The sequence below is a fragment of the Peromyscus californicus genome, unplaced genomic scaffold, assembly GCF_007827085.1.
Source record: "Peromyscus californicus insignis strain IS unplaced genomic scaffold, ASM782708v3 Scaffold_18__1_contigs__length_77618521, whole genome shotgun sequence".
Lineage (NCBI taxonomy): Eukaryota > Metazoa > Chordata > Mammalia > Rodentia > Cricetidae > Peromyscus > Peromyscus californicus.
Genome location: NW_026294480.1, coordinates 3670608 through 3694676, shown reverse-complemented (window position 1 = coordinate 3694676; position 24069 = coordinate 3670608). Strand labels below are relative to the sequence as shown.

General features: G+C 45.4%; 1 protein-coding gene across 2 annotated transcripts in view; it reads right to left on the bottom strand.

Moving 5' to 3' along the window:
* Positions 1-15684, bottom strand: part of Adamts16 (ADAM metallopeptidase with thrombospondin type 1 motif 16) — a 117011-nt gene extending 101327 nt beyond the window's left edge. Inside the window, exons 1-3 of one of the 2 annotated variants that reach the window (XM_052742924.1) lie at positions 15385-15684; positions 15170-15272; positions 7707-8041 (exon numbers count right to left, since the gene is read on the bottom strand). In XM_052742924.1, the coding sequence (XP_052598884.1) occupies positions 7707-8041; positions 15170-15272; positions 15385-15591 (645 nt within the window). In that variant the 5' untranslated portion in view covers positions 15592-15684. Of the gene's footprint in view, positions 1-7706; positions 8042-14660; positions 15143-15169; positions 15273-15384 lie in introns of those variants that run through there. The other variant, XM_052742925.1, reaches the window with a different exon arrangement.
* Between the last annotated feature and the right edge of the window lie 8385 nt (positions 15685-24069).

Here is a 24069-nt window from a genome sequence, read left to right as displayed (position 1 = left end):
AAAACCAACCAACATGCAGAATTGTAGCACCTAGTCCAACGGCTACATCTACAAACAAGTCATATCTAAGTCTCAGAGAACATTGCAGAAGAAGGAGCAGAAAGCTTATAAGAGCCAGAGGTTCAGGGAATTTTCTGTAAGATTATGTCTCCTGGGAACATCTGAGGCTACACCCACAAAGTCTCATTGCCATGACTGCCCAGATGTGAGCAGCACAAGGGCGACTCCAATGGACATACCAAAGTGGACGAGAACAGCCCTTGAGTCCCCAATTCTACACAAAGAACTATCAACAACTGAAGAAATCTGGGAGAGGGACAGGTGGTCTTTCCCAGGGAAGAGCACATCAATTGGTTGTCCAGTACAAAATGGTCAGTTCTGAAAACATAGAGATGAGCAGCATGACGTGAACTGAACAGGTTATATTTTGGGTTACATATGTATACACATATACATAAATATATACAATAACAATTAACGAAAAAAGAGGCCATGAATATGAAGGAGAGCAATGAGGGTTATATGGGAGGGTTTGGAGGAAGGAAAAGGAAGGGGGAAACATTGTAATTAAATGTTGTAATTATGTCTGAAAAAAAAATTAAACAAACTTCTTTTTTTAACCATTGTATCTATTCCTATGTAACCAATGCAACCAGTAGAGACTTCTGAAATCCCTTGGTATTTTCCCACAGCTATCAGACACACGTCTTCATCATAACGTATTTTGAATAAAGACCCCACCTCCCAAGGTGGAGTCAGTACCTGCAGATGCCATTGCCAGGCAATGTTTCAAAGCTCGTATCATCTCTGTTCTCTGTCCTCAATGCCGACTCCCTCCTTTCTACTCCCGCTCTCTGATTTTCCTGGCCCAAGAACGTTTTTCCATCGGTTGAAAGTTTGGCAGAACTTCAGCATTTTCTAGGATTTATTGGCTGCTTTAGAGAAATCTCTCAATGGCTGGAGTTTCCAGGGAATTCCTGGAGTTTGTGGCTGGAAATACAACCTACTACAATTCAAACCAGTTCCCCAAGCAACTCTCCAACCATGTGAAGGGACTCTTAAACACTAAGCATCATTATGACATGTATATGTTCTTATTTTTGAAAACAAGGGAATAATTTAATTTTAGGAGAAATGATACCTATTCTACATAGCAATACCAAAACAAAAATGATGCATATATCAGGGGAACTAAATTTCATGTAAATATTATGCCAAATATCATTAAGACATCATATTTACTTTTTAGACAAAAGGCAAATCCAAGTACAAAGCTAGCCTGAAATACTTTAAGAAAGTATGTTCTTGTCATAATCAACAAGATAGATTTCTAAACAAACTCATTTGGAAGTGTTGACTAATAGAGCATCTAAAATAGTTTTAGCAAAACTCTGAGTGGCCAGTCAAACCTTGCTAACTACAGACTTCAAAGGAGAATTTAGAGTGTTAGCATTCATCGTAGAAAGAAATCAGATGGAATGGATTATAAAACTAATTTTATCTTCACGTGTATCCCAAGATAATTGTAGGGAATTCTCTCTCTCTCTCTCTCTCTCTCTCTCTCTCTCTCTCTCTCTCTCTCTCTCTCTCTCAATAGTGGTGATTCTCAGATATGAATTCAGGGATTGCTAGTTGTTTGGTACATATTCAGGCACTGTACCACCTCTCGAACTTAATATTTCTGTTTATAAGTTTGAAAGGCAATAATTCATTATAAGAAAAATGATTTTAGTTAGTTAATAACAATTTGAGGCTACAAAGGCAAGAACATAATTATTCTTGAAGGATTTATAGGCTAGTTTAAAAAGCCTGGCATCTCTAACATGGTCAAGAACTTAACAGCTAGGAAGGTCACGGGCCTTAGAAGAGAACCTGTAGCATGAATCTTAAATGGTCTTATTAATAAAAACAAACTGGAGCTGGGTATTGGAGTGAATGCTGGAAGATCAGAGAGACAGAACAGGCCACAGCTACCTCACCTTGCCAATTCCTCAGCTGATCCTGTTTCCTCAGACTGGAAGCCTCTGTGTCCTCATCCAAATGGGTCTCAGCTGAACTACTGCTCAAAAGTCTAAAAGCTTAACCAGTCTCTAGTTCCTGGTAGGTGACGACCCCAGACATGTGATGTCAATTTGATAGAACATGTAGTACAACAGACTCACTTTTGTTAGAAAGTATGCTTATTTAGCAAAATGTATTTCTAATCAAAATACTTGGAGGTAGTACCAAGATGATTAGAAATAATTTCAGCACTTAGAGATCTGATCCAGTGTACTATTAAGTTTAATATGTAAAAATGAGTCCCTGGTAGTGTGGTTACCAGGTTCCACAGTTAAGCAGTGTGAGCAGCCTCCCCCGACACTCTCCTTGCTGTGTCTCTGTTTCTGGTCATAGCAACCCAGCTCTACATGAGACCTTGGACTTGACTTTTGGACACTCCCCACTTCCTACCAAGATGGGCTGAGGCACCTTTATTCTGGTTCCCCTCTGGCCCATGCTTCTTGTTTTCTCAACCCTCCCCTTATCTCAGCCAGCAAGCCTCTCCTGTGATGCAGAGTGAGCAAGCTGCAGAGTTACCATGTTGGGGCTCATTCATTGTTGAAACTATTCTAGATGGCTTTTCTGTTGCTATGGTAAGACGCCATGACTAAAATCAACTTGGTGGGAAAAGGTTTCTCTCAGGTTCCACCTTCCAGTTGCGGTCCACTCCAAGGGAGATCAAGGCAGAAACTTAAGAAGGAATGCAACAGAAACCGTGGAGGAATGCTACTTACTGACTTACTACAAAGTAGTAAGCTACTTACTGGCTTACTACAAAGTTCATACTCAGGTCTCTCCTACACAGCCCAGGCCCACTTGCCTAGTGGTGGTGCCACCCACAGTGGGCTGGACCCTCCCATATTAATCACCAACCGAAATAGTCACTCACAGACACGGCCACAAGCCAACCCAATGGAGGCAATTTATTCAGCTGACATTTTGTTTTCCCAAGTGACTCCAGCTACTGTCAAGCTGAGAATAAAAACTAACCAGGACAGGGCCCATTGCTCTCACTGTCACTTCTAAATGACTGCTTGTTTTAGTGTTTTTTTTTTTTTTTAATCTTTTTCTGGTGAATATTTATTTATTACCAACAGGAAAGCACTATTAATTAACTTTCACAGTAACCCTCATTCCCTAGAGGATTATTAAAAGGCTGTTTCCAAGATCAAAATTTGAGGATGGAGGAAGGTGGGGCACATATATATATATATATATATATATATATATATATATATATATATATATATCTGCACATATATATTTGAAAGTTGTGTTTTATTACAGACATACACCATTCTCTCTAGTCAAATGGTAAACATACTACATTCTTAAGCAATATGTTTTTGAATGAAAAGTAGTATTTTCATTCTGTGGGTTAAGCAGGGGTTACACAGTATTTTCTGCTAGACAAGATATTGCCTCCAGCATATCCACTAGGCTCAGCCAAAGTATGGGTAATAATGAAATCAATGGCTATGGCCTGTGCACACCAGACACAAATCCTTTCAATAACAAAATGCTTAAGCTGTCTTTCCAGAAAAGGCCTCCAGATACCACTGGAGGACAATTTAGAGCTGTCTCTACAAGATTGGATATGCCTCGAAATCAGATTGTCTATGTAAAGGCCTTTCAAAATTTCCCCTGTAGAACCTGGCATACCTGCATAAAACCACAGAGACAATCCATGTTTGTACAAAGAAGTATAAAGTTTGACCTCATCATCCAATTAAGAACAGCTTCTCCTCTCTCTGACCTCACAAAATCCCATCACAGACCTATCCAGGAGGCCAGGCTGAGCTTGCAGTTCCTTTCTCTTTGCTGACTGTCGGTGAAGGGAGAAAAATCCCAGCATTTCTGTGATCGTGCATCAGTAAGCCCTGGCTTGATGTCAAGGAGAGAGCAAAAGCTTCTCTGGCTCCTGCCTCCCATAGAGAGCAGCAGCGGGGGGGGGGGGGGGGGGGGGGGGGGCGATGAGAGAAACCCTGCACAGACCTCAGCTCATGTCTTGGGTGTTTCACAAGGAACAGCATTTGTCTGGCAGCAGAGAGGCCCTGGTTCTATCCTCGGTATCAACAGCAAATAAAACTAGAGATTCATCCAAGAGCTGACATCTGCCACTGACTTCCACTGAATGTGAGAGTCAATGTGACAATGAATAGGAAAGGAGATGTCATTTAATGTGCACAGATTTGAATGATAGGGTGACCACAGTCAGGAGTGCAGAACAGACTTAACAGCTTGACTTTATTAGTGTTTCTACTGCTGTGATGAAACACCATAACCAAAAGCAATCTGGGGAGGAAAGGGTTTATTTGGTGTACACTTCCAGTTCATAGTCCATCACTGAAGGAAGTCAGGACAGGAAATCAAGCAGGGCAGGAAGCTGGAGGCAGGAGCTGATGCAGAGTCCATAGAAGGGTGCTGCTTATTGCCTTGCTCTTCATTGCTTTCTCAGACTGCTTTCTTATGGAACCCAGGTCCACCAGCCCAAGGATGGCCCCACCCTTATGGGCTGGGATCTCCCCCATCAATCACTAATTAAGAAAATGCCCAAAGGCTTGTCTACAGCCAGATCTTATAGAAGCATTTTTTCAATTGTGGTTCCCTCTTTTCAGATAACCCCAGCTTGTCTAAAGCTGACATAAAATTAGTCAGCACACAGCTCTTTGGGAACCAGCTTGAGGTTTGCATTGTCTAAAGATGGAGGACATGTGTGATTTTCTTTAAAATGCCACGGATTTGTCCCGTATTACATCAAATACCTCTAATTCTTTTGCTAGGAGAGAAAGAAAAGCCACACCCTGTGCATTTGGAAGCTCAAGGGTCAAGTACATTCTCATGGTGCCAATATCAGCTTCCACTGTTTATAGGTCAGAGGAAGCCTTCTGGTCTACCCTTTATCACTTCTCTATCTTCCAACAATACATGTTTACAACTTTTGCTGTTAATTCTCATCAAGTTCACAGAGAATCAAAAATCTCAAACCAGTTATCTAGACTCATGGGCAGATTTCAGGCGATAACTAAGCTACTGTGGAGGGCTCTGCTGCAGGGAAGGCCCAGGTCATCAGGGCACCTTCATCCCAGGGCTGACTGGAAGCACCTTCCCCAATCTCTATGGACAAACCCAAGGTGGTTAAATTCTGAAAGGCATAGCTCATAGATACTTTCCTTTTCTGGATAAAGTCTTTCAGGAAGAAAGCCAAGGATGTCTTAAATTTTTGTGTGTATTTTACCTGAGAATTTTGGGTCTTTAATTGAAGGAGATTTATTTTTCTTGGTAATATGGAATAAATCACCCGTGTGTCTTCATGCTTCACAAGAATGTTAAGGAACCTCCACCCTAGCTCGGGCCACGGCTTTGTCTACTCTCTAGCCCAAATCTCTTACAAATAGAAGCAAGCATGAGATCAGCTCATATCAGATTTCACCCAAAGAAAATATTAATATACTAAAAGCATTTAGAATTATTTTACATGTGCTTAGGCACTGTAAGGTGATGGCTGTTAGCATCCTTGTGGCATCTACTACTCACACACATACACAGATTTCTTTTGAGACACAGGGACTGAAATCTCCCTTTCCAAGGAGGAAATTCAGTATCAGACAGACTAGAAGCCTTTTCTAGAAGTGCAGTCAATGCCCAAATATTTTCTGGTAAATCTTTAACATCCTCTATGTATTTTCTTTTTTTTTTTAAATTAGATTATAAAGCAGATGAAGAAAAGTAAATTCCTTCATTCGAATTAAAGCCTCTTATCATTTTAGAAAAATGGCTCTCTAGAAATTTATCATTGTTTTAGAAAATTCTGGGCTGGCAAGATGGCTCAGTGGGTAACATAATTGCTGTGCAGCCCTGATGACCGGCCTCAATCCCTGGAACCCATATAAATGTAGAAGGAGAGAACTGATTGCAAAAAGTTTTCCTCTGACCTCCACACATGCACTGTTGCGTGTAGTACACAAACATCACACACTAATAATTAGCAATAATAATATAAACATTTAAAAAATCTATTGAGAAAAAATACACATGCAGATGCACATGTACACACACACACACACACACACACACACACACACACACACACACACACACACACGCGCGCGCGCGCACACACACACACACTAATTGACCTATTCCTGCAATAACAACATGAGTTCATCCATAAGTTCTCGTGAAAAAGTGAACTTTCACTAGGTGCTTTCTCCAACCACTGACACACCAGGAATTATGTTTCCAAAAGATGAATTTTGAGGGATGAATTCAAACTACAGCAAGAGCCAGAAGGGATTTAAATTTGAGAATAAGTCAGCAAAGTTAAGACTAATATCCTTTTGATATCTTTTCAGATTTTTAATTTAATTTTTAATGTTGGCATATCAAGTAGTAGATTTCATCATAGCAGCATCTTACATATGTGCAGTTATTTTTTGTTTTCATTCACTACTTTCAATTTTAGATTCAATGTAGTATCAACTTCTATGTATTTTCAGTCCTCTACATTCTACTTTTCTCATTCATCTCTAAAATTATTTTTGCCTTTTTTTCTTTAAAAGATAGAATTATCTTAAGGAAAGTAAAAGAAAACCCATCCAGATCTCTGCCTGTATAAGCCTAAGGGATACCTGCAGTGATGGTTCATATTTATTATCAACTTGACAGGATTAAGAGTTGCCATGGAAACATACCTCCAGTTATGCCTATGGCAGACCATTTAGATTAGGTTAACTGTGGTGGGAAGACTCATTCTAACTTTGGGTGGCATCATTCCTTGGGCAGGAGGCCTAGACTGTACAAAAAGGGGAAAGCAAGCTGAGAACCTCGATTCATCTCCCTCAACTTCCTGACTGTGGATGTCCTGTCACCAGCTGCCTCAAACCCCTACCACCGTGGTATCTCGGCCATGATGGACTGAACTGAAAGCCGACACAAAGTAAACCACCTTTTCCTTGAGTTACTTCTGTGAGGGCAACTTGTCATGGCACTAAGACAATGGACTAAGATAAAAAGTTGCAGCATGGTCACATGCTCCTTGCTCTGAGCTCCCTGAAGCTGAGAGCAGTGTCTGCTTAGATACTCAGAGATCTGGAAGCACCTGGATAGATTCACAGTCTAACAGGACCAGCATGGCCCCAGCATGGATGAATGCCCTGATTTGTCAGTACACAGACATTGTGTACTGAGATAGCAGATGCAACATTCTAGTGGATTCAGACATCCTATCAAATAGCCAAGACAACCAAGTCATTAACACAGTGACTGGTCCAAAACAATGACAATTTCTACAGTTTCCACTGTGGTCCCACACACGAAATTAATAGCAATAACAACAACAACAAAATCATTAATGTATTCAGACCTGGCCACAATTTCTTATGTGTTTCTTTTAAACAGAAGTGTTCTTGCAGGTTTTTTTTTTTTTTTTTTTCAGAGTACAAAAGGGTGGGTGTAGAGACCATTCTATTGACCCAAGAAAAGAGCACAGAACAGTTTCGAGAGCTACTTGGCAATTTCCACCTGCTGTCACAGATCACAAAAATGTCTACTGGGGTAGCAGAACAAGTGACAACGTTCTCAGGGAACCTAGCTTTGCCTCTTCTCTCCAACCGCCATTGGCACCTCACTCCCAGCTGACAGCGACCGCTGTCGTCGGTACTCACCAAACCTTGGCAGGTAGAAAGGGCCACTGAGGAGTTGCCCTGTGACCTCAGGGAGCCTTGATAGAAGCAGAACTCCTCCGGTGGAAACATCTGCACAGATGTGGTGCCCCCCTTCCCCAGAGTTTGTACCATGAATCCAGGAGCCACTAAGTTGCTGGCAGCTTTCAGGTCTAGATGGAGGTCATGCCTGGGGCCCTTCAGGCGCAGGTGCAGGGCATCTCCTCCTGGCTGGGCCACCGCTCTCCGCCTCCGCCGTTGCCGCTGGTGGTGCATGATGTCATGGGATACATAATCCCCCTTGTGGTCCACCTCATAGGCAGACACCAGGTCATACTCTGAAATTGAGAAAGGAGAAGATGCTGAGTAATTCCGGAGTTCTGAGAAGAATCTCAGATTGACTACATACGATAGCTGTTCCGTCAGTAATGAAATATAATCCTGAAAGAGCAATTCTTGTCTGATGTGGCATTTGTTCCCTCTTTAATGTGCAGTGGAATTTGCTGTATCAGTAATAAAGTGTCATGGCAGCGGAGATTTATCTGAAGTTTGCTTCCAACATTTCCTCACTATCTCCGTTGTTTATCTCTCCATGTGAATTTGAGACCAGGTGGATGTTGAATTCCCCTCCCCCCCTCCCCACCATCTCTTACTGGGTGGAAATGGCAAGATGGTCTTCTGTTTTATAATAGTTGTGAAGCATTCCTTTCTTCATACACTTTATATTTTGTATAAAAATCTATACTGGACTGAGAAGAAATTTTGGCTTCAAGTACCATAATTAAAAGGAAAAAATGATAATTTTTCTTGCTGTTTATTTAATTCTGAAAGCATTGAACACACAGGAGGAAATGTAGACTACAGACACACCCCAGGACTCATAGATTACTGTACAGAGATACTCTCATGTGCTGAACTTCCTGAACTACCGCAGACCTTCCTATTTCCCTGGTCTCCCTTTTGTCCGTCTGGGACAAATGACACTGTCAGCAGCATGTTTCTGGCTCAGGTCTTAACACTATACTCTATGGTGTCTAGGTTTAAAGCACATTCAACTAAACTAGTTCATAACAGTAAAAGAAACTCTCAAAGACACTGTCAGACATACACAGCCAAGACCGCAGAATCACCTAGTATCTGCGCCCGGAGTCACCACTCTCTAAGAAAGTGGAGAGGGGGCTTTGTTTCTGAGCACCACCGTGGTCCCATGGATATTGAAACATCTTCTGCCATTATGGGAAACCATCCTTTTATTTATTAAGCTGATAACCAGGACTTTCTCAGCTCCTTACCACCATTTACAATATCTTCTCTGTGTCCACAATCTGGGAAGGCTTTTTCCAGGAGGGCAGGAGCCAAGGGCTGGACTTCTAGATCAGGGTCACAGCTGGCTGCTCAGCCATGTTATCAGCTGAGACCCGTGGCCAAGGTAGCTTTGTCGAGGCCAAGGTTAAAATATTTTAGTTTGAGATTAGCTCGCTTAGTTTATATCTTTAAAATATTTAATTAAGCATGTGTGTGTGTGTGTGTGTGTGTGTGTGTGTGTGTGTGTGTGTGTGTCCACTTGTAGATGAGTGTTGGTGGGCTTTTGTGCCTGAAGTTTTTCTAATAGCTAAAAACGTGTCAGCATGGTTTCAGGCCTTCCCCTGAAGGTACCGTGAGGTGTCTTGCAGAGCACACCACTCCCAGCACGGGGAATCGAGGGATCTAACCTGACAATGAGGCGGGTCACCCTTCAGACTCGAGACACAGCACCTTTGGAGTTTTACTGGTTCCAACATTCTAAACATTCTGACGTTCTCTCCATGAATTATAAACAGATTCCTTCTTAAAAGAGGTAGATCAGAGACTCCTGGTAATCAGGCTCCTCTTCTGATTCTTCATGAGCAGACACACTTTTCAGACCCATGTGTTAAGTATTATTTGATTATAGTGAAGCAATATCCAGGTAGTTACCACCAGTTTATTTTGAGTGGACACAGCCACTTGTCTGTGATGCTATTCTGTCCTGCCCAAGAAATAAACAGGGGAAACAAAAGAAACATGGACAGCAGCCAGTGACATGCCATGAAAGGCATGTGTCTGGGTTTAGGAGAGGCAAGGAAGATTGGAGATTACAAGCAGGTGCCTTGTTGGGATGCTTTTCTGACAACCACGCTAGATGAGGAAACAGGAATGGCAGGACCATGGTGCCTGCCACACAGCAGAGAGCAGGCCAGGCTTCTGCTCCTGAGATGATGACGATTCTTCTTCTTCTTCTTCTTCTTCTTCTTCTTCTTCTTCTTCTTCTTCTCTTCTTCTTCTTCTTCTTCTTCTTCTTCTTCTTCTTCTTCTTCTTCTTTTCTTCTTCTTCTTCTTCTTCTTCTTCTTCTTCTTCTTCTTCTTCTTCTTCTTCTTCTTCTTCTTCTTCTTCTTGTCCCCCAGCTTTCATCTGTCTCTCTCCAGTGCCAAGCTTCATCTACAGGTCTAGCAAGTGAGAACAACCTGGCTGAGCTGAGCAGCAAGCCATAGATTAGGGAGGCAGCAGGGCTCTGGCAGGTGACTGGCTATCTACATCAGAGAAGGTGATTTAGCTTTGGTGGTGTAGGACACACAGGTTTCTATAGTATTTTAGGCAGGGGTGTGGAGGATTGTAGCTAGAGTTTTTTTGGTCCTGCCTGGCCCACAGTCAGGACAAATCTCTCTCACCCACCAGTCCCACAGCCACTCAGACCCAACCAAGTAAACACATAGAGACTTATATTACTTACAAACTGTATGGCCGTGGCAGGCTTCTTGTTATCTAGTTCTTATTATCTTAAATTAACCCATTTCTATAAATCTATACCTTGCCATGTGGCTCGTGGCTTACCAGTATCTTACATCATGCTTCTCCTCCTGGCAGCTGGCAGCGTCTCTCTCTGTCTCAGCCTTCTACTTCCCAGAATTCTCTTCTCTGTTTGTCCCGCCTATACTTCCTGTCTGGCCACTGGCATTTTATTTGTACAGAGCGCTATCCACAGCAGAGGATCTGACAGTTTGGTACATAGTGAAGGGGAGAGGCAAGCACACCAGGACTCAGCACATCTAACTGAGAATGAAGATACATACTCTGTCCGCACACTGTTGGTTTGTAGTTCCCCAAAGCACCTTCCCTGCTCTCTGTACTGTGGGGTAGCCATGTCTGCTGGGGTGTTGTTAGCTAGCACACCTGGCTCCTCATGGGGGAGTCCCTCGTACCACTTCTAGATTCCTCCCCCTCCTGCAGGGGTGTGGAATAAAGGCAAGAGGCACAAATCTTGTTTTAGCCTAATTAGTGAGCTTCATTGTACATAGAAAGGTGATCATGGCCACAAGATCCAGCCATACCACTCCTCAATATGTGCCCTGAGGGCTCCCAGTCAACACACAGCAGAGACACTGAACACTGTTCACAGTAGCCAAGTGACAGAATCAGCCTAGGTGCTGGTCATCAGATGAACAAATATGGAAGCTGGTAGATGCGCGCAGCGCACGTGCGCGTGCACACACGCACACACACACACACACACACACACACACACACACACACACACACATACACACACGAAGGGTAAAGAACCAAGCTATTTGCTTGCAGGACAATGTATGTAACCATAGATCATCATAATAAGTAAAATAAGACTCAGGAAATTAAAAACACTAACTTTTCTCTTATTTTGAAGAGCAGATATTTTCTACAGATGTGTAAATCTTATGTTCGTATACAATATTAAGTTAGAAGCGAGACTATCTGGGGCAATGAACCAGAATGGTGAGAGGCAGAGGTGGGGAGAGGAGGAGGGTGGGAGAGTGAATGTGTTAAGGTACATGGTACATTCATGTGCCAAAGACAAAGACCAATGTGCACAATGAACATATGCCAATCAGTGGATAAGAAAGTGAGTGCTATCTAACAATGTAAACAACTCCCCAATGATATAACCTATGTTCATGTGGCCTTTGACTTGGAGGAGAGAATATGTTTTATCTGAGCAAGGGGCATATAGTATTAATTGTGTTCTGCAACTATTGCTAATTTCCTTTTATATAAAGAAGTCCTGTTTTGATAAATGTTGGACACCTAGCTGCCTGGGGTGAGTGGCCTGGTGTGTGGCATTGAAAAACATTTCCAAACACTCTCACTGGGGACAGTTTAATGACCAGTATGACACCAAGGAGAAAACATTCAGGAAAACCCTTCTATAAACACCATGGGCTCAACAACGTCAGCATCAAGGGAGGTTTAAATGCCCCAAACTTTTAAGTTGTGGGCTTTGAGCATTTTGATATTTAATAGTTGTTTTGAATATAATTCATTTCTCTGTCTTTATTGAACTCTCTGGAAAGGTCGGTACCAGCTCTCAGGAAATATTGTGTGCTGGACCTGGGACAGAATGCCTTGCTGTGGCCTGGACCCACCTTCCCCCGGAGAGCTTCTTCTCTCAGGAAAGAGCTCTGTTTTTGTGCAGACCATTTTTTGTTGTCACAGAGGAGGAAAGGAGAATGCTGTCCCTGCATCAAGGAGGCTGGTGGACATTGATCATGGACAGGACAGCCTCTCAAGAGCGAAGTGTTACTCCTGCCAGAGCTTGAGAAACCTTGATTTTATCAAGGAAGTCATACCTAGGAGCAAATACTTGCAAATGCATGTGAACAGGTCAGAGAATGCAGTGAATGAGCTCAGAAGGCGAGCATCCTGCTGCACTTGCTGGGCCAGTGAAGTCAAAGAATAACTGCAAGAAACCAAAAGCTATCCCCTAACTTAATGTTGAGTATGTTAAGATAATCACTCCCCAAACCAATGACTTGTGATTTAAAAAGAAACGAGACTCCCCGCAGTTTGATAACCCTTTAAAATAAGACCTGGTCCTTGCAGATGTTTGCAATAAGAAAAGGTCACAAAGGGCTCCCTGACTCAGAACTCCCGGTGGCTGGATTACAAGAGGATTCTTGAGCACAGCATCAAGTTTGGGAAGGCTCCTGTCCAGAAATGATGGCATGAAGTTCAGGCATACCAGTGGGTGTACCAGAGGGAACAGCAAAGACTCCTATGAAGGCTGGGTCTGGGAATACCTACTCCTCACATTGTTCACACTGGTTGTTTGAAAATGGCCATAGCAAAAATATCCACAGCACATGAATCAGTATTTGCCATGAGTCAGAGCCCCAAGTCCTACCACAAGCCCTAAACGCTCATGAGCACAGCCTGGGTCTGCTCTATCTCAGGATTATTTTACATACATATTTATGCATATATGTCTATATGCAAGTCATTATAAACCTGGAATATACAGGCACAAATATACATCCTTTATGTCTAACTAAGTAAAGTGCTTTTTAAAAAAGATTTCCTTTTCTACCCAGATAGCCTTGGAGTCATCTCTCTAGCACCGCCCCCCCCTCCCCTCCACACTTTGTAAAATTCTAAAGAACTTCTGAACTTTGCCTTGGATCTGGAAGCCCAAGGTTTTTAAAAAGCTAAAAATTTGTGCTGTGCTCTTGATGGTGACCATGGATGTTATTACAGAGATAAATATGTAATAAAAACCATTGAATAATAAAAAAAGCAATACAGAGTCATCAAAAAAGTAAACTGATGCATTCATGTTTGATAATCAAATTTATCTCAATTTAGTTAGCCATCATTGCTTCAAGGAGTGTGTGAGACTCTCTTTCTGACTGCATAATTACCTCAGACATCCAGCAGAGTAGCCGGAACCCTTACAAGTCTCACTTTCTGCCAAACTCCTAGCTTGAAAGTTAATTAAACAATCAGCATGTATCATGGAGCCCGGGCTTCCCACCATGTGCAGACCCCACCGGAAGGTCACGAGTGCTCCTGGCCCTGTCACCGTGTGTCCTGCCACATCTTGCCCCTGCTGTGTGCCTGCGGTCCTCCCTCTTACTTTGTCCTTTGGTCACTAAGGAGCGACAGCATCAGGAGGTGGGTGTGCAGGCATCCTGTCTCCACGGTTAGTACCACCCTGGCAATCACTCACGCCCTCGGTGGGTGCAGAATGCTCCGGTCAGGATGGTGAGCGTCTGCCGTGGAAACAGTGCCCTTGAGATCGGGAACTGACATGTCAGGCCGTGAGAGATCTATGACCTCAGGCAGGAAGCTTCTCTTCTCTTCCTGAACAGTGCTCTGTCTGTGTTATCACCTTAGAAAAGCCTTCATTAGTGGTGGTAAACATGTCCCCAGTGGGCTGGCTGGATTGCCCAGCCTGCTCCATGCTAAACCCGACGACCTCCACAGCACCCTGCAGCCTACACATGCAATAAACCAATGTGGAAAACGTCATGAGTCCCTACGGAATTCTCATGATTTTATTCTGAAAGTCGAGGAAAGTTCAAAGTTAGAGCAGTTACACCTCCCATAGGTCATGATGTTGCGGAAGGGGGGAGAGAGGCAGAAGCAGGCAGAAGCGCGGTAGAGATGAAGGTGCCCGAAGGTGGGCTTCAAACAGCTTTCCCTTACAAAGGCTCTGAAAACGGGCTCACCGCAGTGTACTGTTTGCGTCTGGCGCCCTCCAGTGGTGCTCAGAGGCCTGTGGTCGAGACCCGTCTATCCCTTCCTAACTACCCCGTCCATATTCAGGAGGGGGAATTTTCAGCATCCAATGTGATCATTCAGCTCTGTTAAGTTTACCACGACGAAGAAAGCGATAATGAAGATTTCCAAAGTGTCGATTCTTGAGAAGCGTATAAATTTTCTGAAAATTCACCAAGAAGATAAACCTGGCTCGCCCCTGGTCGCCAACCTCGCTAACACTCTGAGTTTTTTCATCCCGGGAAAGGACAGGGAGAGTAACATCCCACTGGTGCTGCCGACCCAGCGGACTAGAACCTTCTAGCGACCAGTGCGCTAGCCTGCCTTCTCAGTCACCAGGCATCATCGCCAGGACAAAAGACACCTCCCAAGGGAAAGCCACCTGGGAACCACAGAGGAGGACGTACCTTGAAGAAGACTGAGATTCGAGTTCATACCTAAGCTGACCCGGGACAGGAACGAACGTGCCTTGGGATGTTCTCCTGCTAGCTGATACTAAGGAGGGCACCTTCTGACTCCTGCTGTGACAGTCAAGAGTGGAGAAGAAGGGCGAGGGGAAAGATGCTGGAGCGGGGGCTATGCTGCCTGGGATAGGTTTGGTGTATACACATTAACGATGCGTCTATTACGTCAATATATAAAGTGATCTAGAGTCTTCCTACGCTCAGATACGTTACCCTTTCTCCAATGTAACGCTGGCACGCCATTGCTGTCTCACTGGAAAAATATGATACAGGTATTGATGGGGGGTCATCCGTGAGCAGGAGCTCACAATGTAAAGAAAAAGTAAGAGGGCATCTTCAAAGCTCTTGGCGTTCTGAGCACCCCCCCCCCCCCAGGGGCGTGCAGATCAGCGGCAGGGGGTTGCCAAACGTTTACCTGCGAGAATCCGAGAGCCACCACCTCGCAGACTTACCGTCGGTTTCCAGCCAGCCCGATTGGGAGGATGGCGGAGGGTGCGCCTCTCGCGGACTCTCAGACGCTGCAGCTGAGGGTCCCAGGGCGCACGCAGGTGTGTGCTAGAAAAAGTGAAAGCACCTCAGTGAGAACGCGGGACTGCACAGCCTAGCCACCTGAGGAATGCACTTCCCGCCTTCAGGGACTCCGCTGGTCCCTGCGCGACTCACTCACCTGTTCACTGACTTGCGCCAGCAGCAGCACCCAGAGTGCGGCACAACCATGCGGCTGCATGGCCCCGCCACCCTGAGGGCTCACAGGACTCAGCTCAGCGGTCTCCACTGGGTCACTGGATAGTCCCGGTGCAAGTGGTGTGCCAGGGAGCAGGGGACCGGATCCCGCAGAAGCGCAGGGATTCCAGGCAGCGACTCCACCACACATGCACACCAGTTATCACTGCAGCTTCGCTCTGCACCAGGGGTGGAGTGGCAGTGGTGGCGGGGGCGGTGGAGCACCCGCCCCAACCATGGGACAGCAGGGAGGAGGGAGAGGGAGGAGAGGGCAGGGCGAGGGAGGGCAAAGGAGAGAAGGAGAGGGGACAGGAGGGGAGGGGAGAGAGGGAGGAATAAAGCGGGGGGGGGGGGGGGGAGGGGTACCGGGAGGAGAAAGGCCAGGGAGGAGTGGCAGGGCAGAGAAATCAAGAGACCTCAGATCCACCGTAGGGGCATCCTTCACACATACAACCCAGCATAAGGGTGTTTTGTCCACCTCCATGCAAGCCTGGGGTAGAGACAAAGGCAGGACAGTGTAGTATCTATCTAGTCATCTGTCCTGCACCGCCCAGTGACTAACTGTCTGGGTGTGGGACTCCCAAGAGCTATGCTACCACTGAAGTTCCGTGGGACTTCTCACCTGAGGGCAGGACTGCGCAGCATAGGGACAAGGCTTTTTGTTGTCGTTCCCTGGCCATAGTCCCTCTGGAGCCCGCCGTCCCTTCTGGTGCGGGATGTACAGGGAGAGGTGGATCTGCTCTTGAATGAATGTGAGCCCTTAGTTATCTGGGGCATGTGATGTGAAGGGGTGAATGAGGGCAAGACGGGGCAACACAGAGCAGTGCAGGCTGTCGAGGAAGCTGGTCTCCCACTTCTCTAGTTCGGTACTGGACAGCAATGGCTGCCTTCAGGTTCACCTTAGCATTTGGCTGGTCCGTTCTGAGAGCAGGCGTCAGGTGACTGGGCTCCTGAGTTATCCTATTAGAAAGTCTAGGGATGCCAATCTAGATCAAACCAGGTCCCTCCAAGGCAACCGGTGAATGTTCTCCCTCCAGGCCTGTGTTCTGGTCCATCCCTGACCTGTGTATGTTTTTGATTATGAAGGCCATTTGTGACCATCAACGTGTGGGTACAGATACATATAGCACTGAGTGGACAGGTAGGTGTTTGTATACGTGTGACTGCCGACTGCCCACCTCAACGGTTGCCCTCCACTTACCCTCTGCAGATCCTAGGACCCAGGCTCCCATGCGCTTTCGATTTTAGTGTCCCTCATTTACAGCTGGACTGACCTTGCCTGATCCGTAAGCGTGGGAAGGGGATGCATGGACAGCAGTGGTGTGGTTTGCAGGGTCCTTGCCCCATCCTACACTGAGCTGAGATACCCCAGGATGGCTCTTTATGGGCCTAAAGTGTCATACATTCCAGAAAGGTGGGAGCAGTATTGAGATTGACTGTGTGTATGCATACATGTACTGCCGGTCCTCTCTCGCTCTCTCCTTTTCTCTCTCATAGTCTCTCTCTCTCTCTCTCTCTCTCTCTCTCTCTCTCTCTCTCTCTCTCTCTCTTTCTCTGTGTGTGTGTGTGTGTGTGTGTGTGTGTGTGTGTGTGTGTCTCTGGCTGTCTCTCTCTGTCTCTGTCTCTCTCTGTGTCTCTCTCTGTCTCTGTCTCTGTCTTTCTCTGTCTCTGTCTCTGTCTCTGTCTCTCTCTCCTCTCTCTCTCTCTCTCTCTCTGTCTCATACACACACACAGGTAAAATTTCTTCGAAAAGTTAAATTCTGTTCTTTTACTATTTCATTTTTATAATTTCATGCACATATATTATCTTTATCAAAGCCCCCACTATCCTCTCTTATCTCCCCCCTTTTCCACCAGATTTCTCTTGTTTTCATTACTCCCATCTCCCTCCCACCCACCCTGTGTGTGTGTGCGTACGTGCGTGCATGCGTGCATGCGCCCTACAATGGCTGCTTGGGCTGTCCTGTAGTTCCTGGTTTACCCTGCACAGAAGTCAGCCCAGTAGCTGGGATCTCAGTGGCCATGGATACTGGAAGGAGAATCTAATGAAAGGTCCTGAGGTTCGTGTTCTTTTCTGGAGGAATTGGGTCAGTACTTAGCACTTTGTGTGGACTGGAAGAGCACAATTCCATTGGCCCGGAGATGTGGTATTGTCTAGTAACTTTGCAGTTTCAGGACTAAGAAGTGCCCGGCTCCTCCTTGTAGGTCCCAGGGGAGCAGCTGTCCCACAGAGGAGGGAAAGCCTCCATGACCACACCTGACACCACTGTCCCATGGCAGGGCGGGACCAGGTCAGGCTTCCCTTCTCCCCCAGCCACTCCTTTGACCCCACTAGAGGGTGACTTCTAGACCTGGAAACAGAATTTCCCTCCATCATGAAACTAAGCATAGTAAAAAATAATAAAAATATTTTTCGTGGAAGAAAATTTAAAATTCCAGTCTGGGAGAAAATAAGGGTTGGAACCTCATATCCTATTGATTAGGGTTTCCTGTGGACACAGGGAGGTATAGCTTTGGAAATCAGGGTGTGCCTGTCCTACCCCAGACCTACATCAGATCAAGATCCCTTGTTCAACCCGACCACAGCAGTGATGGTAGGATTGCAGTTCCCAGGTCTCTGGGGCGGACCCGAACTGTCCTGATGGCTGAGAGGTGACAGGAGAACCATACTGGATTCCTGCCATCTGCTGCAAGTCTTCCATTCCTCTTCACTTTGAGATGTCACAGTTTGCAGATAAAAGAAGAAAGGAAAATTGAAAGCAAGAAGGGCAGATGACGTTGGGGCTTGAGTTCAAAACTGGGCACTTGTGATAGACTTCCCTTACTGAACATGGTGAGGCTTAGCTCGGACAGTAACACCACAGTTCACACTGCCGTGTGCTTCCTTCTCATAATTACGCTGTCTATGACAGTAATTGCATTTTATTCAATCTGTAAGCATTTCCATTGAAAGTCTGTAATTTTTAGTTACGTCAGCGATGGTGCAGCAGGAGACACACAGCCCCGCAGTCCTGACAGAGGCCTCCTCTACTCAGATTGAAGCTGGGATTCATGATTTCACTGCAGAAAGGAATTTCAAAATGTGCCAGCCTGAGGTCGAGTTAGAGTTTATTAAAGACTTTTCTTTTTAAACACATAGATCTAAGTGTGTGGGGGTATGACTGATAGAAAGGGAGGTTCTTGGTAGAAGGACAGGGTATGTCCGAAATCATGTTCCAGATGAGGGTCACACTTCATCGGTGGACTTCTTATTAGTGACGTGTGTGTTTGGTGGGTTCTGAAGCCAGTCTCTTCAAAAGGCCCACGAGGATTTGAATGAGTTCACAGGATGGTTCCTAAGGAGCGTGGGGCAGTATAGAATTACAGCTGACCAGGTCAAATGCTGCATCACAAAGGATGTGCAGGAAGTTAGGGTATATTCAATGTAACATTTCAATTGTGAGATTCTTAAAAAAAATTATCTGGGACAGGAGTAAGGCCACACTCAAGGTCATATATGCCCAGACATGAAGTGTGATTCGTTGCTATTTTAACATTCTTGTTTGGAGACAGCTCTATATGAAAAGAGTATTGTCCATGTCGACAACCTTCGCAGTAAACACCAACTGTACAGCCATTGTTGAATCCCAGCTGGTGAGAGGCTGCCATCGACTCCCGACTGTGGGGCTCCTTCTCCTTCCTGTATGATTATTCCCTGTATTTCCTCCTTCTGTCCTTTCTTGTTACTATAGTAATTTTTCATCATAAATTGTGATAACCACTATCACACATGAAATAATGTACCAGAGTTCCTCATTCCCCTGCCATGATGTCCTTGTTCCCCTTCCCATAATGTGGACTGTATAATAGAGCTGTTGCTAAGACACCTTGAAAGTGAAAACACTTCCCAGCCAAGCCTGTAGTCCACCAAAGTGGGGCCTTTAGCTGACCTGCTTTATTCTGCTGAGCCCAGAGGTAGAAGTAACTGGGCAAGCTTGGCTGTCAATCAGCTGCTGCCACACAGGAGCCATCAGAATGTAAAAGAGTTGCCTTTGAGAGGACGTCTGGCTCACTCTCTTGCATTTCATTTTGGCCAGTGGTCCTGGTCCTACCCTGCAGGCTGGCATGGGAATATTGTCAGGGTGGTTGCCAGGTTCCCTGGGAGCAGCAGCATGAGAGACATGAGCGGTCTCAGTCTGAGGCTGAGGCTGTCACACTGCCACTTGGCCACATTCTGCTGGACCAAGTGATGCCCACCAGTTGTCTGATGCAGAGGAATGCACACTATGGCTTTCCAGTGGAGGCTCATGGGAAGAAAAGGGTAGAGGAAAATGACTCTTCTCGTATCCAACCTACCAAGATTAGTTAAAAAACCTCCTCCTTGTACAGGTTTACGTGGTTGCTGCTGTTCCCTGTGTATATTCATCCTCTTATGACTCAGTAACTTCAAGGAGAAAAGACTGATTTTTGGCTCCCAGTTCCCAAGGGTCACAGTCCCTCAATGTGAGAAGCAAAGCTGAGCCTTCAGTGCATGGTGACAGGAGCAGGGGCAGGGGCTTGTTGTGTGGTGTGGACCAGGAAGCAAAGAACAAAGGCTGGGGTCAGGGTCAAAGGTCTTCCCCAGTGACCCACTCCTGCCACCCAGGTGCCAACTCCTACAACACTTATAGCTCCAAAACAGGGCTACTAACTAGTGCTCAAAACATGGACCTGCAGGGACACTTCAGACTCAAACCTCAGCACCATGCTACTGGTTCAGCATCCTGAGATTTGGACTAGCCTTCGGAGAGTGTTTTCTGCATTTGAGTGACTAAGCAGGCAGGATTGGGCTGAGGAAAGATCAGCAGCACATTCCGTTGGGGCTGGAGTAGCTCCCTTACAGTCAGGCTCCCTAGTCACCTCCAGTCACCCCCCAGGGAGAGCTGAACAGGACCTTCATTTCTAGTTGTTGGAAGGTAGTAGATCAAATCCAGGTGCTGAGTTGTACTCCTCATGATAAATATGTTGAAGTCTTTGTGTGTCAAAATATGAGCTTGTTTGGGGACAAAGTCTACAAATAGTTAAAATGAGTGACATCCATTCTCCCTTCCTCCCTCGTTTCCTCCCTCCCTCCACAGGGGCTTGTGGGAACTTTCTCTCTGCATTGCATTACCCAATGTTCTTGGGTTTTACAGCTAAAGAACTCTTCTACTGACTGAAATTCTTTGATGTGAGCTCCCAGCACAGTGGTAGAGTCTAACGTGCAGCAAGGTCTCTCACCTACACTGCAGCTCCTTGCTGCCACGGGTTTCTTTCTTTGTCTGCATTTCCTCTCTGAAGAAATTAATTTCCCCGAATCAATTATTTCTTAAATCAGAATTGTATCTTCCAGCATGACTGTATAGGAAACATGGCAGTTTCCACACTTCCCTCATTCTCTCCCACCTCTACTCCCAGGCCCCACTAACATGCTCTTCAGTGGTAGACACACACTGCTGCTGTTTTAGGGATGATGGGACATCTGCCAGAGTCCAGATCTCACCTCCAAACACTAGCACCCTGGGCCCTGTTGACACCAGTACCCTGTGTCCTGTTGGAGTTTCCTCCATGATGACAGGATAAGACTGAACCAAATTTGACATGGGGGCCATGAGAGGCCCCTCAAGGCATTTCCCAATGCCAAAGGATTACCTTGACTGTCCCTTGTTGATCTACATTCATTAGTCCAATGTCAGCCTTTGCCACACCTTCTGCATAATCCAGAAGGGAGGAATGTTCTGTTGGGATTATTCTTAGCAAAAACATTGTTCCTAGGAATGTCCCTTTTTACAGTTTCTTTTTAGGTGACCTTGTTTACCAAAATTGAACCATTTAACATTTCAATTTTTCTTCAAACCTCTGGAAATCACCTCTCCTATCCAAGCAATCATCATGGTCATGAGATTCAATATCGATTGTATCTCAGATCCATTCCTCCAAGGGTGTCGCTCTTTGCCTTTAGTGGCCTAATTATCCCTTTGCACTGTGCACTTACCATTTTCAAAAGCCAGAGATTCAATTATTATTTGTCTAGCTTCTGAATTTGGTATCAAGCAATACCAACATTTCCAATTTACTACCTTCACCATCAACACAGCAGACACACCTTTAGTTTTAGCTATTAACAGGAAGCTTTTAAGGAAGATGTAGAAGAATTCTATCCCAGAGACCACACATTAGTGAGAACACTAGCTCCCTCCTGGGAACCTTTTTCTGGGATCATGAAGATGAACAGAACAAATTTGAAAATGTCAGTGTGTATGACAGGTGAGGCAGAGGCTGGAAAATGTTCTCCTCACAAGGCCAATGCATTCCTGTTCAAACAAAAGTCTGGGTGACTGGATAAACAACAAAACAAACTCAACCAAATCAAAGGAAAATGGGGTTTCATATAACACAGTATCAAAGTAGATAGAACAGACTGAAGGGCCCAACTGGTGGCAGGTAAGTCCCATAGCCTACTGCGATCGGCCCTTCCAGCACCAATCAGATTTCTTCTCATGTTTTCTCAAGGTTACTTTTTTATAGATGTGGTGATTTAAACAAGAGTCTAATGGGCCGGCAGGCAGGCGGGCATGCTGGCTTCAAGTATTGGTTTCAGGATCTGCCTGTGCCATGTAGGCCTCCACTCAGCATCCAGGTGTCCTTTAGTTTTCGACATGTATGCATCCAATTGTTTTGTCCATACAGGGCGAGTGAGGGCACCCTCTCCCTCTGCCATGATCTCGGCCTCTTCTCCAACCTATCATACCCCGACCTGAGAGTAACATCCCACTCCTAAGCAGGGGTTCTAGTGGCACATCCCCCAGGTAGTCCCTCCTCGGGGCAAGTCTCTCTGGTAGGCCTCTTTCTCCAATTACTTCCCTGGCCAGGGCACCTGTGGGTTGGCCTAAGCATGCCTGAATGTTACTCTTACCCAGGTGCTGCTTTAAGATTTGCTTAAGTTTTAGATGCTGCCTGGAGAGAGTCTCTTCTCCATCTGCTGGGGCCAGTCTTCTGTTTCTGGCACTGGCTAGCTGCTGCTCGCTGCTGCCGCCGCCAGCCCGCCGCTGCAATCGAGGCCCCGAATATTCACTGGCATCGGCTGTTAGTTCTTCAGCATATTAGTAAAGCACTCGTTTAGAGACATCTTGGTGGTGCATTTTAGCACAACTTTTGGCACTGACTGGGTAGCAGTCTTCAAATCCTGAGAATCGAAGGAAACAGACGCCAGCGCTTCTTCCGGGGCTGCCCCACGGCTGTGGTGGGCAGGCCCAGGGCCAGCCGAAACCTGAGCTGACCGTGGATGGCTTGAGCTAGCTAGCTGGGCAGTTGGGTTAGATGCTTCAACAGTACGATGCGAAGCTCACTCATTGTGGGTTGGGTATCTAGATGGCCGATCCTCCTGCTTTTCAGGCCTGCCCTTTTTCTGCCTTTTGTCTGTGCCACCACAGCTGGCACCACCGCCAGGTCCCCACCACAGCTGGCACCCGCCAGCTCCCACTTGGTGACCAAAGCAAAATCCCAAAAGGTGGGGTGGAGACTCTGGCTGCATGCAGCTCCCCACCTGTGCCGGTGGCTACAAAACGCCACAGACAAGCAGATTTTTCGTGAATTCGTGCTCCAAAAGTTGGAAGCCAGATGTTGCTCAAATTTCTAAATAATATAAAATCCTGGAGCCAGCTATTGGGGTAAAATGATGAAAAATCAGAGAGACAAAGGAACAAGCCACATCTCACCTCTCCAACTCCACGAATCCTCTGAATGTCTCTGAATCCTCCTCGCTGAAAGATCTCCAGCCGAAAAGGGCTTAGTTCTTGTCTCCTCACGCCTTGTATACCTTTCTCTGCCCAGCCATATTGCTTCCTTCCCTAGTGCTGGGATTAAAGACATGTGCTTCCCAAGTACTGGGATTAAAGGTGTGTGCCACCACTGCCTGCCTCTGTTTTTCTCCTAGATTGAATCAATCTCATGCAATCCAGGCTAACTTTGAACTCACAAAGATCCAGAGACATCTTTGCTTTCTGTGCTAGGATTAAAGGTGTGTAATCCCACCACTATCTGGCCTCTATGTTTAATCTAGTGGCTTGTTCTGTTCTCCGACCTTTCAGGCAAATTTTATTAGGGGTACACACTGTATCACCACATGCCACCTTCCCCTACTTTCACATGGATGTCAGGGATCTGAATTCAGGTCCTCACTCTTCATGTTTCTTTGTGAACAAAATGGTCTGCAAAAAAAAAAAAAATCTCTTGAATATGAAAATTTTCATTGATTTCTGATAACTGAGACATAATTTCCTGAGAAATTCACCCACTCAGTTTTTGAATCTTACCTGAAACACAAACTTCTCAGCACCTCTGGTTTTCTGTGCCTCTGCTGTCAAAAAGATGGATACATTTGACAAGCATCCCATAAACATGCCAAATCCAGTTTGATACCCAAGTCTCAAAATGTCCTATAATGTAACCTAGAAGTAGCTGATCTTATAATAAAAATAAAGAAAATTAGTGGAAATGTAGATTATGCCTCTTTAACATTTTTTTCTCACTCAAGTATGTGGCATATCACTCTTATCAAGTCAGAAGTTCTGAATCCTTAAGCCAAGCACTGGCGGACAAACCACCTTTTCTAAATTGCCCTTCATGAAGC